A 14789-nucleotide genomic window follows, 5' to 3' on the forward strand; every position below is an offset into this window, starting at 1 on the left:
GTCTGCTATAGACTACCAGATCAGGTGGGTGAGGTAGATGAGGCTTTCTTCAGACAGCTAAGAGAAGCTTCCAGATCACAAGCTCTGGTTCTCATGGAGGACTATAATCACCCTGACACTTGTTAGGAGACCAATACAGCAATACATAGACAATCCAGGAATGCTGAGGATAACTTCCTGATACAAGTGCTGAAGGAACCAACCAGGGGCCATGTGCAGCTTGACCTACTGCTCACAAACTGGGAGGAACTAAATGTAGTAGGGGAAGTAAATGTGGGTGGCAATCTGGGCAGTAGTGATCATGAGATGTCAGGATCCTGACAAGGAAGAAAGGAGAGCAGCACACACCCTGGACCTCACAAAAGCAGACTTTGGCTCCCTCAGAGAACTGATGAGCAGGATCCCCTGGGATATTAACATGAAGGGGAAAGGAGTCCAGGAGAGCTGGCAGTATTATAAAGAGGCCTTATTGAAAGCACAGGAACAAACCTTCCCGATGCACAGTAAGAAAAGCAAATGTGGTAGGCAACCTGATTGGCTTACCAGGAAAATCCTTGGTGAGCTTAAACACAAAAAGGAAGCTTATAAGAAGTGGAAACTTGGACAGATGACTACGGGGACGTATAAATATATTGCATGAGAATGCAGGGGAGAAATCAGGAAGGTGAAAGCGCAATTGGAATTGCAGCTAGCAAAGGATGTGAAGGGTAACAAGAATGGTTTCTGCAGGCATGTTAGCAATAAGAGGGTGATCAGAGAGGGTGTGGGCCCTTACTGGATGAGGGAGTAGCCTAGTGACAGATGATGTGGGAAAAGCTGAAGTACTCAATGCTTTTTTTGCCTCTGTCTTCACAGACAAGGTCAACTCCCAGACAAATGCACTAGGCAACGCAGTATGGGAAGGAGGTGGACAGCCCTTGGTGGGGAAAGAACAGGTTAAGAACAATTTAGAAAAGCTAGACATACACAAATCCATGGGTCCGGATTTAATGCATCTGAGGGTATTGAGGGAGTTGGAAAATATCATTGCAGAGCCTTTCACCATTAATTCTGAAAACTCATAGAGACTGGGAGAGGCACCTGATGCTTGGAAAAGGAGAAATATAGTGCCCATCTTTAAAAAAAGAGAAGAAGGACAATCAGGAAACTATATACCAGTCAGCCTTATCTCAGTCCCTGGAAAAATCATGGAGGGGAACATCAAGGAATCCATTTTGAAGCATTTGGAAGAGGGAAAAGTGATCAAGTACAGTCAACATGGATTCACCAAGGGCAAGTCATGCCTGACCAATCTGATTAGTTTCTATGATGAAGTAACTGGCTCTGTGGACATGGGGAAGATGGTGGCTGTGATATACCTCTACTTGAGCAAAACTTTTGATATGGTTTCCCACGATATTCTTGCCAGCAAGTTAAGGAAGTATGGATTGGATAAATGGACTGTAAGGTGGATAGAAAGCTGGCTAGATTGTTGGGACCAACGGGTAGCGATCAATGGCTCCAAGTCTGTCTGGTGGTCGGTTTCAAGTGGAGTGCCCCAAGGGTCAGTTTGAGGGCCGGTTTTGTTCAACAACTTTATTAATGACCTGGATGAGGGGATGGATTGCACCCTCAGCAAGTTTGTGGATGACACTAAGCTAGGAGGAGCGGTAGATATGTTGGAGGACTAGAGAAGTGATTATTCCTCTTTATTCGGCTCTGGTGAGGCCACATCTGGCGTATTATGTCCAGTCTTGGGCCCCACACTACAGAAGGGATGTGGATGCATTGAAGAGGGTCCAGTAGAGGGCAACCAAAATGATGAAGGGGCTGGAGCACATGACCTACAAGGAGAGGCTGAGGGATTTGGGCTTGTTAAGTCTGCAGAAGAGTGAGGGGGGATTTGACAGCAGCCTTCAAATTCCTGCAGGGAGGTTCCAAACAGGAGAGAGAGAGGCTGTCCGCAGTAGTGATGGATGGCAGAATAAGGAGCAATGGTCTCAAGTTACACTGAGGGATATTAGATATTAGGTTGGATATTAGAAAAAACTATTGCACTGGGAGGAGGTGAAGTACTGGAATGGGTTACCTAGGGAGATGGTACAATATCCTTCCCTAGAAGTTAAGTCCTGGCTTGATGAAGCCCTGGCTGGGATGATTTAGTTGGGGTTGGTCCTGCTTTGGGCGGGGAGATGGACTCGATGACCTCCTGAGGTCTCTTCCAGCCCTAGGATTCTATGAGGCTGTGGGAATGGGGGGTTGGATTATGGGGCTCAAGGGAGTGAGGCTGGAAAAGAAGGAAAATGTGAGGGGGATATACTTTTACTTTGCAGAAGCTGCACTTTCCTTTACTCCCCACTTCTGTGCCTCCCTCCCCAACTAGCTCTTTGGATGCATTGTCACCCTTTCTGCATTACTGCCGCATCCCCCTTCCATCCCCAAACGCTGTCTCTTACCCCCACCCCACACCCTTTCTGCCATCAAACTCCCTTTCAGACCTTGCCCTCCTCACCCCATCCTGCGTTCCTATCTCATTTGCTAGCAGCCCTGTCCTGCACATTGAATCCCTCATTTTTGTTCCCACCTCAGAGTCTAAGGGGGTCCACAAAATCCACTAACTCTGGAACCCCAGAAAAGTAAATCTGGCCTATGGGAAGCCCTGAACCTCAGTCCTCCCTGACCCTTCCCCTCACCCCCTGAGGGCTGGAGTGCCAGAAAAGTGAGGTGTCTCAGTTGGGGGCCACATCAGTGAGGTCTGGGGGTTGTTTTTTTTTGGAGGAGATTTTTGCTTCACTTGTATGGTCCCCAATTGATTTCTCTGTATGTCAGTGACCCCCCCCCCCCCATCCCTGCCATAAATAAAGAAAACATTTAAACCTTTTGTGTTGGACACAGTATTTTACTTCATTTAAAATGAAGCTTGATAAACTAACATGAGAAAGTTAAAACGCTTAATCAGTTTAATAAATTAAATGAAACCATTCTTCCCAGATGCAGCAGTAACAAACAGTGTGGATGGCCAAATGTCAGCAAAGCCTCTTTTGCAAGAAAAGCAGAAAAAGATCCACAAATTGCAGTTCACAATTTGCATATCTTTTGACTTTTTTTTTATAGTGTAGACATAGTTTAACGGGGTACTCCTCTGAAGATACGTATAGACTGCGGGTGGGGTTGGAAAAAGGTACGCAAATTGCACTCTGCAATTTGCGTACCTTTTTCCGATAGTTTTTTTGGAAGAGGCTTTTCCGAAATTCGGCCCCGTTTACACTAGGCCAAATTTCGGAAAAGCCTCTTTTGACAGAGCCCTTCTTCCTCCAGGAAGGAGGAAGACAGGGCTTCCGAAAGTGCGCCTCTGCTCTTCTGCCAAAAATGTCGGAAGAGTGGACGCGGAATCCCAAAAAACCTGGCGGCTACGTCTACACTGGCCCCTTTTCCGGAAGGGGCATGTAAATTTCACCAGTCGTCGTAGGGAAATCTGCGGGGGATTTAAATATCCCCCCCGGCATTTAAATAAAAATGTCCGCCGCTTTTTTCCGGCTTTTAAAAAAGCCGGAAAAGAACGTCTACACTGGCCCCGATCCTCCGGAAAAAGTGCCCTTTTCCGGAGGGTCTTATTCCTACTTTTTCCGGAGGATCGGGGCCAGTGTAGACGCTCTTTTCCGGCTTTTTTAAAAGCCGGAAAAAAGCGGCGGACATTTTTATTTAAATGCCGCGGGGGATATTTAAATCCCCCGCAGATTTCCCTACGACGACTGCTGAAATTTACATGCCCCTTCCGGAAAAGGGGCCAGTGTAGACGTAGCCCCCTAGTCTAGACAGAGCCTGAGGCGCATGATGCAGGGGAATGTTTCTTCCTTTCCATCCGCAGCCGGTCTGGCCGGTGTCCCCCTGGCCGGCAGCGCGGCGCTCGGCCTCCCGCGCTCTAGGGGGCGCTGCTCCGCGGGCTTGCTGTTCCCGGGAGGGGACCCGCTCGCTGCGGCGCGGGCCGCTCCTTGTCCGGACGGGCCGCGCAGTTCCCGTTCCCCTCAGGCGCGGGGCAGGCTCGGGCGGGAGGCGCCGGCGGGCATGGAGCCGGGCTCCGGGCTGCAGCGCAGGGGCGGCGCGGGGCGGGAGCTGGCGGCGGGGGGCTCCCCAGCGCTGCAGTCCCGCCGCAGGAAGCAGCCGCCGCGCCCGGCCGACTTCAAGCTGCAGGTCATCATCATCGGCTCGCGGGGCGTGGGCAAGACCAGCCTCATGGAGCGTTTCACCGACGACACCTTCTGCGAGGCCTGCAAGTCCACCGTGGGTAAGCGCCGCCCCCCCCCCCCCCCCGCCAGCCCCGCGCCGCCTTGCACGGCCCCCTGGGACCGCCGGGCTCTGGCAGCCCCCCCACCCCCTCCCCGCCGCCTCACCAACGGCCTTCCCTCCCCCCCCCCCTCACCAACGGCCTTCCCTCTCCCCCCCCCCTCACCAACGGCCTTCCCTCCGTGCCACCCGCCAGCGCCCCTCCCCGCCAGCTGCTCCCCACGGGCCCCCTCCGCCCGTCCCAGCCATGCGGGCTAGTTCCCGCCTCGCTCCTCTGAGCTTGCTCCGGCCCTCTCAGCCCCCCGGACGCGTAAGGCGAGCGCTGAAAATAGGCCCGCTAGGAGACTCCCCTCTTGCTCAGGGAGTGGTGGGGCTTAGGGGGGGTGCCCGCTGGGGTTGAGCAATTGAGAGCACGGGCTCCCCCGGCTAGGGCTGGCAGCTAGTGTCATCCGTTCCAGATAATCATTCACCTTAGTGCTTAAAAGACAGGCTCACGCCGTCTAATGATGCTCTTGTGACAAAGGATGTTAGAGCCCTCACTGCTGCATGTAAAAAAACCGTAAGAACTTTAAATGTCAGCAACTAAAGGAAAAAAAAGGTTCTTGTGTAAAAGCAAATGGAATGTGGATTCAAATATTGGGTCCGGGATTAAAGTATTTCCCATTGAAAATGTAATGGGAGCTCAGCGTATGGTTTTAGATCCCTGGAAAGCTTTAGTTTGTAATTGACAAGTAGTAACATCCCTTAGGCTGTACATGTAGTTCACTTTCCTAGACAGCAAATAGCAGAGCAAACTATTTTATAGTAAATCTGTCTTTGCTAATAGAAGCTTCAGGAGTAGCCAAGTTAGTCTGTACAGGATAAACTTAAAAAACAACAAAAGGTCTGGTAGCACTTTATAGACTGACGAAACATGTTTTGTTAGTCTATAAAGTGCTACCAGACCTTTTGTTGTTTTTTAAGTTTTTTGCTAATAGACTTTAGCCATAAGTACAGATCCCTTTAGGTGGAGGTGGTTTCTTGTTTAGTTTTTGTACAGGATAGCAAAGGTTTTAAGGGGAAGAAAAAATAATCCTTGAGCAACCTGATAAATTTTAGTCTGTTTTATTATTACTATAGGCCTAATTTTGGAGCTGTGTTGTGACAAGTTGGTCATGCCAAAGCTGTGTCTTTGTAAAATGTATGCTTAATTTCCTCTTGGAGCCTGAAGAGTTCTAAAGTTCTGCTAGAAAGTAACAGTGCTGCTTTTTAGAAATAGAGGTATCTTTCTCTGACAATTTAATTCTAAAATGATTGCCGTTACAGTTTTAGTGTTTATTTTGACAGTTTTAATGTTTATTTTGACAGCTCTTTATTCCTTGCTGGTTTCTTTGCTTGGTAGTGCTTATATGTATAAAATACATTTTTCTGAAGTTAGGAGCACAGGTTCTGTTTCTTGTTACAAAACCTTAAATGTGCAGTATTAAAGGTCCAGAGAGGTATTGCCATCAAAAGAGATGTTGTTATAGATTTTATTTTGGATATTATTAATGAAGACACATTGATAATCTTGCCATGGGCTATGGAAGCTTATCAAACATTAAGGAAGAGGGACTAGGATTGGAATTTATTCTGTGTATAGATTAGGGATGTGTTCAGTTAACCAGTTAATTGGTAAGCATCACCATTAAGGGGTGATGCTTCCTGGTTCCATTTAATCAATGGGGGCTGCACTGGTTGTCTGGAGCAGCCCCTATCTGTGGTAGGCCTGAGTGTGCGGCAAACAGAAGCTGTTCAAGACAATCAGAGCAGCCTCTGCCTGCAATGGCTGTGGTGGGTTGGGGATGCACCATCCCACCTGCCTCCCTTAATTGGCTAACTGGTTAAACATCATGTTTAACTGGTTAACCAATTAAACAGGATTTTTCATCACTAGTGATGAAAAAGGTAGATGCAAGCAAATTTGTTGTTAACCAGTGTTAAGCACACTTCTTAATCAAATTCTATTGCTCTTCCAAAATGGATAAGGCAACATCTTCAGTGGGGGAGATTGATGCTGGCACACTCAATCTTAGAGTTTGATTTAGGAGATCTAATAAAGACTCACTAAATCAAACACAGAGGGCCCCCATTGCATATCTTAATTTGACCTTCCTTTTTAGTGTAGACCTGGCCTAAGGGTGTGCAAATTCTGGGAAGGGTAGTGGGGGAGTTGTGCCTTGGAAACTGGGCAGGTTTTATCTAAGTAATGACTCACTATCTCGATTGCTAGATAAATGAGTGATTCAAGCACACAACCTTCCTAATTTTAGAAAAACAGGAAATAAATGACAGTGTGCTGTCAAAGATTAAAAAATATTTTATCTAAAAAGTATAGCAACATCAAATAAGCATAGGTAATCTATTTCCACCAAATTATATGTAGAAATATTTAAAAATAAAAGCATTATTTTAAGCCTTTATGACTAACATTTTAAATTCAAGAGCTGTTGACAACTCTGTGGTTAGTAGGACATGAAGACCTTTTTATGGTCCCAAATTAAGATTTACTAGCGCTACTCTCTACTTCACACCCTATAGCAATGAGTCTTCAACTTGGAAAGGAAATTGATGGTGTAAGTAAAAAGCAACCACTGAATTTAAAGAGATCAGAATATGATCTTCAGTTGTAATTCTCAATCTCCTCCTTATTTATGATGTTACCGCGTATCCAGGAAGAATGTAGGCAAATGCTGAAAATCAGTGAGTGTGATTGAAACAGAAGTGAATGTGTACCTGATCCAACAGGGCATTGGTTCCATGGGTTTTTTTGGAGGGGGGTGTAGAGTGAAGTTCTGTAAACTGATTGTGCTTTGAACTCAGATTTGGGAGGAGAAAGCTAAGTGTAACTGAAGGAACAGATATACACGGGGGAAGGGATTTAGTGATTTCACTGTAAATCTCTATTTAAAATAGTTTGAACTTGAATAAAAATTCTCTCCTTTTAAATTTGATATTGGTCTATCCAACTATAGTTTTATTTTTTATATTAATCTATACACAATGTAAGCCAAACATGCCAAAGTTTAAAATGTTTTGTTTTAAAGCTGATTTATAGTCTTTTAAGTGAAAATTGTTGGCTGTTCAGGGCACCAGATCCACACACAGGATTTCAAATGTGACTGATAAACTGGTTGAGTGTCTCTGGTCTGTAAGAGTCACTGACTCCTCTCTGCTCTATTGAGTGGTGTTTATGGATACACTAGGCTTGTGCATTTGGAGGGGAGGAAGTGATTCATTTTAAAATATAAGGTCATTTTATAGAAAATACTTGTCTCTATATTTCACAATGCAAAATTAGATGACTAAATTATAAATTTGTTGTATACATTATACAAAAGCACAGCACTGCATCTGTGAAGGCTTTAAAAAATGACCTGTCAAATTTCAACAGCATTTTTTCATAGTAGCTCATCTATAGTGCTATACTGTTTTACATAATTAACTCTTTTTGGTAGAGCATTGTTTCCTTAATTTTATATTTATGCAGCAGAAGCATACTGGATCTCAAATATTTACTAACTTTGGATACTGAGTAAATGAGTAACAAAACATTGCTGTGTAGAATTTTATATGCTAAGCCTGAAAGTAGTGACTCTCAGTAGGTCTTACTATTAAACTGTAGCATATATTTATACTTCTAGATATTTTGATAAAGATATTTTGACAAACAAGACTTGTGATCCTCAGATGCCTGCAGAGGCGGAGGTAAACATGGATGTGGGGGCCCACCAGGGACTAACCCTGCGGACTGGATCTAGCCCACAAGCCATAGTTTGCCCACCTGTATTAGCAAATACAATATTTCTCTTTCTCTCCCTTTCTCCTCCCTCCCCCAGCATTTTGAGGTAGCAGTTGATGAAAGATCTGTATTTAAATCTCACTTCTGCAGTTTGGAGTTTTATTGAGGTGGCATGATTTCATTTGCCTTCTGTTCATCTAGCACCTGCATCAGTGTTTTGCAAATGTGTGTTGGCTGGGATGCAAAGATCTAGTTTTCTTGCTCTCAGATGGAAATTTGTGAGTGGACTGAGTACAGTCTTGTGTGACTTGTTATATGACAGGCAGAAGTGTAAAGGGCTTACCAATAAGTAATGTGGTTATAGCTGTGTGCTAAGAAAGAAGTCAATATTTGTGTAAATTCAGAAAAGATGTGTAGTAGATGAGAAGTGATTTTTAATGAAAAGTCAGCTCACTTTACATATTAATATATATTTACTTAGTTAAGCTAGATTCTAGAGATGTTTTATATTTCTATAATGTGTTTATTTTTACTATATTAACACATTCTGGATGTGTAATTAACAAGTGGTGTATCTAATAGTGTGTTCAGGTAATGGTTAGAAGAAGCCATTTTCATGTAGTCAGTTTGGTACCAGAAGAAACAGGATTCTCAACTTTTCCTCTGGTAAAATCCTAAAATCTAGTAGAATAGTTGTTCACAAAACCGAGCTGATGACATGCCTGCTGCAGAAAATTTACTTAATAGCTGTGGTAATATGTGATGCAAATAATCTATACAGATATCGTGGTATTTAGGAATGTATAATATAAGTATTAAATTTTGTGGGCCCCCTAAATAAGTACACAAAATAATTTTGTTTTCTTTAAAAGTCTTTCTTGTGTTGATTATATTGGCACCATTGGACAGTCTGAACAATACGAGAACATGTAAGTAAATAGCAAACCAAGTATAGTGCTTTCTAATGTCAGTAAATACTGGGAGTGTAGGCTTGCAAGGAGTGTGGAATGCAGCTGTCAAACTCAGTCTAGCCTGTTAACAGCTGTGTGTGTCAGAAGCAACAAAACAGCCAGATACAGGCAGTCCCCGAGTTACGCGGATCCGACTTATGTCGGATCCGCAGTTATGAACGGGGCCCGTCTCCCTGGTCTCCAGCAGACCAGGGAGAGGAAGCAAAGCGGCAGAGCACGCGGGCAGCGGACAGCCCAGACGCGTCTGGGCTGTCCGCTGCCCGTGTGCTCTTTGGCTTTGCTCTGCTTTGCTCCCCGTCCCCCTGGTCTGCAGACCAGGGAGACGGGGAGCAAAGCAGAGCAAAGCCGCGGAGCCCGAGGGCAGCAGGACAGCCATGGCGCATCTGGGCTGTCCCGTTGCCCCCGTGCTCCGCGGCTTTGCTCCGGATGCCTGTGGTACAGCAGCTGGGGCGCTGCCGGTTGGTCCCGTAGTGCCGCTCTGGGCGCTACTGGACCAACCCAGCAGCACCCCAGCTACTCTGCCCCAGGCGTCCTGATTCAGCCACTGCTGGTCAGTTTCAGCAGCGGCTGAATCAGGACGCCTGGGGCAGAGCAGCTTGGGTGCTGCTGGGTTGGTCCAGTAGCGCCGAGGAGCGGCAGCGCTACTGGACCAACCCAGCAGCACCCCAGCTGCTCTGCCCCAGGCGTCCCCAAGTCAGCCGCTGCTGAAACTGACCAGTGGCTGACTACAGGAAGCCCCTACCCCGGACTTCCTGGAATCAGCCGCTGATCAGTTTCAGCAGCAGCTGACTTGGGGACGCCTGTGGTTCTTAAGTTGAATCTGTATGTAAGTCAGAACTGGCATCCAGATTCAGCCGCTGTTGAAACTGATCAGTTTCAGCAGCGGCTGAATCTGGACTCCAGTTCCGACTTACATACAGATTCAACTTAAGAACAAACCTACAGTCCCTATCTTGTACGTAACCCGGGGACTGCCTGTAATACTCAGTTATGGGCTTGCATTTTTTTTCACTGGAAGTTGAGAATTTTATAAATAGTGAATTTTTTTTTACCCATTACCGAAGTGTAATAATCAGAGGTGAAATCTGTCTTCTGCTTAACATAGCAGCACTTCACAATTTTAAGACAAGAAGTGAAAAAGTATATGATAATCAGTTGAGAGAAAACATATAGGGAACCCACATCTGAATTTGGCCAAGGTGTTGGGACGAGTTCCCTTCTTTGTATTCTTGCACAAGGTATCTTGACATTCATGACAAATATTCCTCAAAAAAACCCTGTATATTTTGAATGTCAGAATTCAAATTCAAAGGATTGAGTTTATGGCATGATTAATCTTTACTTTTTTTGTAAAGCTGGGCTATGCAGTTGCTGAAAAGTGTTTTAAGTTTGGTCTACATGTTGGGAGCCTAGTAATTTTATCATAGATGCAACTTCCTCCATCAGAATTCTTGGAAATACTAATATTTTTTTCAAGTTAATTCATAAGTCTATTTAATGAAGAAAGTCTGCTGTTCATCATTTCCTGTTCCCATTGCCAAAATGTTGGTACACTTCTTAGCCTGAAGTATGGAAATCTACTTCTGCCCACTATTCTACAATTTCAACTTAAAATGTATTTGAAGGTTTACTTGATAAAAAGTTGTTTAATAATTAAAACATATTGGAAATCTATTACAGCTTTCTATTTTAGTCTTTAATATCCTACCTAGTAAATAGATGTGCAAAGATGTTGGCCTAAGCATGTGACCAGGATTCATCACTGAATTTGGTCCACTGGCTAGATCATTAGCTTTGACAGTCCAGGAATAGCAGCATGGACACTGATCCATATCCCTCTTTGAGCACCTAAAGAAACATAAGTGGCCTCATGTTCAGTAGTGCTGATGCCAAACTACTTCCTCAGTGGAATTTAAATGAGTATAATTAGTGGCAAATAACCCCTTTTTTCTTTTAAGGGGTTGTTCAGATTTCGTACACTTTTTAATACCAAGAGGTATCCTGTTTTATTAATTATATTCTGAGCAATTGAGTTTTTGCAGTGTGTTTGCATAATTAAGCACCCCAATGCTGAAGTGGCAAATTATATTACAGTTTTGTTTGTTTTTAAAGACTCAGATCATATTATGATGTGTTACTGCCATTTCCTCGGATTCAGCTGCATTTGTTCCTATCTCTTCAGGTGTCAGTTCTACTGATGGCTTTGCTTGCATTCATATGTTAAGGAAACGATCATTATTCTAGATACATTGCACAGCAATTGCTTATGAATTGTTGCCCACAGAAAGCCATCCTGTGAAGCAAAAGAAAACTGATCATAGTGGTCCTCTTTTGGTCTCTTCTAGCCCTTCATTTCTATGATTCTGTAATTCTGTCGTCAAAAAACTTAGCACGCTGGCACAACTTTAAATGCACCTAGAATTCCTGGAAAGTTGTGTTTTCAGTGGTGCTAAAATTTTATGCTATTCTTAATTATCCACAAGCAACCCACAAATTAGCCTGAAAAATGTAAATATTATCTAGCTTTAGAGGTAAGGATGTTAAGAGGTGGGTAATCCTCGTATTGTGTAGTCGATAAGAGCTAGGTGCACAGGCAGCCTGCCTCCTACTACATTTTAACTACAGAGGCGTAGCAGGGGTAGGTCCTGGACCCAGCGTGAGCTGGGACTAAGCTGAGATTGCTTAGTCCTGGCTTGAGTCAGGTCCAGCAGCCCCTGTTTGTGGGGGGTCCCAGCGAAGCAGCCCCTGTCTGCAGCCATCCCCGGCCACCACGGGCAGAGGCTGCCCTGGCAGCAGTCCCTGTTTGCGGCCTGCCTGGCTACAAGCAGGAGCTGCTACCAGACGAGCCTCTGCCCACAGTGGCTAGGGCTGACTGTGAACAGGGCCTGGTGCCATAGCAGCCTTTGCCCGTGGCGAGCCTGGGACCACTGTGGGCAGAGACTGCTTCTCGGCAACCTCCCTTACCTCTCCGCACCCCCACAATGCTCTGATAGACACAGCAGAATGGGGTGGGGGGGCAGGTGGCACCACAGAGACAGTGCTGGGAGGAGGCGAAGCAGGTAGTTGACTACTCGCTTACATTCCTATTAAGAGGCGTAGTGAAGTTCTTCCATCTGTTTTGTTGCTCTTTGTGTTCAAACTGTTCCAAATACCCTTCTTCTTCAATAATATTTTGATACTTAAGCTGTAATTAAAAAAAAAAAAGTTGAGCACACCATGCATTCTTTTCATGTGTCGGGTTTTGTTTTTATTTTAAGATTGAAGAGTTTTCTTACAAACTCACAAAATCTGTAGTTAAATGTGCTGTCTTTTTCTTGTGTGGTGGGGATCTTTAGATCCCTACAGGGAATGCCGGAATTGGAAGTCAATATTATTTCAAGTGGGGTTCCACAGTGATCAATTTCGGGACAATTTCTGTTCAATATCTATGCTATGATCGGAATTGTTGATGAAGAGAGTACACTTATGAAGTTTGCAGATTATACCAAGCTGGGGAGGGGTTGCAAGTGCTTTGATGGATAGGATTATAATTCAAAATGATTTGAACAAACTGGAGAAATGGTCTGAGGTAAATAGGATGAAATTCAATAAGGACAAGTGCAAAGTACTCCACTTAGGAAGGAATAATCAGTTTCACACACAAAATGGGAAATGACTGTCTAGGAAGGAGTATTGCATAAAAGGATCTCGGGATCATAGTGAACCACAAGCTAAATATGAGTCAACAGTGAGACACAGTTGCCCCCCTCCTCCTGAAAAAATGAAAACATCATTCTGGGATGAATTAACAGAAGTGTTGTAAGCAAGACATGAAAAGTAATTCTTCCACTTTACTTTGTGCTGATTAGGCCATAGCTGGAGTACTGTATTTAGTTCTGGGCACCACATTTCAGGAAAAATGTAGACCAATTGGAGAAGGTCTTAAGAAGAGCAACAAAAAAGATGAAAGGTCTAGAAATCATGAGCTATGAGGGAAAATTAAAAGGATTGTTGAGTTTGGAGAAGAGAAGACTGAGAGGGGACAGGATAACAGCTTTAAAGTACCTAAAAGGTTGTTACAAGAAGGAGGGAGAAACATTCTTCTTCCCACCCTGGTGATAACACAAGAAGAAATGTTCTAATATTGCAGGCAGAGAGGTTTAGGTTGGACATTCGGAAAAACTTCCTAATGGTTAGAATGGTTAAGCACTGGAATAAATTACCTAGGGAGGCCAAAGAAACTCTATTATTGGAGATTTTTAAGAGCAGGTTTGACAAACATCTGTCAGGAATAGGATGTTAGTATGCACCCATTCACAGAATTAACTGATAAGCCTGGGCTTACTGATTAATCCTAACAGTTACACACACCCTCCTGTTGCTGCCTCTGTATAGGAGAAACAAAGCCCTGGCTGGGTTGATTTAGTTACGATTGGTCCAGCCGTGGGGCAGGGGGCTGGACTTGATGACCTCCTGAGGTCTCTTCCAGCTCTATGATTCTATGTTTCTATGAAATCTGGAGGCTACATGTTTACAAAAGTAAACGTTTAATATCCCTAGTCAGGGAAGGTGTAGATGGTGCAGAGGATTGGACTTAACCTCTCAAGGTTCTTCTGATTATCACTGAAATATAAAATCAGTTAGTAAAGCTATTTTTGACTCATCTTGGAGGAGAGTAGGAATTGTTATATTTTTCCTTGTTTCCTTTTTGTCAAAATGAGGTACACATACACTATCAAAAGATATTCTTAAACAACATTCTTTACCAGTACTATTAGGCTATGTCTACACTACAGTGATCTATCTGAAAAAGGTAAGCAAATTGCCGATAGTTTTTTCAGAAGAGGCTTTTCTGAAATTTGGCCCATCTACACTGGGCCAAATTTCAGAAAAGTCTTCTCTTTCGGAAGAGCCCTTCTTCCTCGTGGGAGGAGGAAGACAGGGCTTCCGAAAGAGTGTGTCTGCTCTTCCCAAAAAAAGTGGAAGAGCAGATGTGTTTCCTGGACGCAGCAGAGTTTTACTGGGATACCAGAGGTATCCTGGAAAAACCTCGTCATGTAGACATAGCCTTAATGTGGAAAACAACTAGAAATCACAGATCTAAGTAGGTTTTTTTCCCCTTTTTTTAACTTTGCTCATTCAGAAATGTTGTCTTTAATTAAATTAAAACTTTCTGTAGTCAGTGGTTTAAGTTAAGCATAGTTTGGTGAATATAAAGGATTCCTCAGATTTTAATAAAATTAAATTTAATCTTGAGTTAGTGTTCAAACTAAGTGAAAAACGGGTGTTCGTTAGAAATGCCAAAAGGATAGGTAGATGTACTTATAGCAGTACTGAGGTATGTCTGTTCTGTGTAAAAACAAAAATTCAAGTCTATCAAAACACGACAATTCACATGCTTTTCCCTCTAGGGAGAGAGTGAGGAAATAGATATGTAATTGCTTTGCTTAATGAACTGCAAGATTGTATTCATACTCAACAGTAATGAGTGCGATAGAGAAACTTATCTAGAATAGAGTAGAAATTATGAGTTAAGCTGATTCCTAATAGTTTTCTAAGGCAAAATTATGTCTCCCTAATTTACATTGGAATATCGCACTGCAGTTATTAAAACACCTATGTGTATGTGGATATTTCATTTCTTATGTCTGAGGTGTGCATCTTCACTGGGAGTATTTTTATCAATTGTATTGTCAGTGAGGGGACCTTGTGGGATGGTTTCTGAAAACCAGTAACAGTTGATGAAAGCAATGCAGTGTCTGCTGACACTGTCTCAACCTAATTACATTGACCTGGAATCCATGATTTTCAGGCAG

The 14789-nt window shown here is 43.8% G+C and overlaps 1 protein-coding gene across 1 annotated transcript in view; it reads left to right on the forward strand.

Moving 5' to 3' along the window:
* The first annotated feature begins 3990 nt into the window (after nt 1-3990).
* RAB12 (RAB12, member RAS oncogene family) overlaps nt 3991-14789 on the forward strand; it is a 39422-nt gene continuing 28623 nt past the window's right edge. The window contains exon 1 of the mRNA XM_075920964.1: nt 3991-4264. Within this exon, the coding sequence (XP_075777079.1) occupies nt 4045-4264 (220 nt within the window). The 5' untranslated portion in view covers nt 3991-4044. The remainder of the gene's footprint in view (nt 4265-14789) is intronic.

Source organism: Pelodiscus sinensis, chromosome 2, assembly GCF_049634645.1.
Source record: "Pelodiscus sinensis isolate JC-2024 chromosome 2, ASM4963464v1, whole genome shotgun sequence".
Lineage (NCBI taxonomy): Eukaryota > Metazoa > Chordata > Testudines > Trionychidae > Pelodiscus > Pelodiscus sinensis.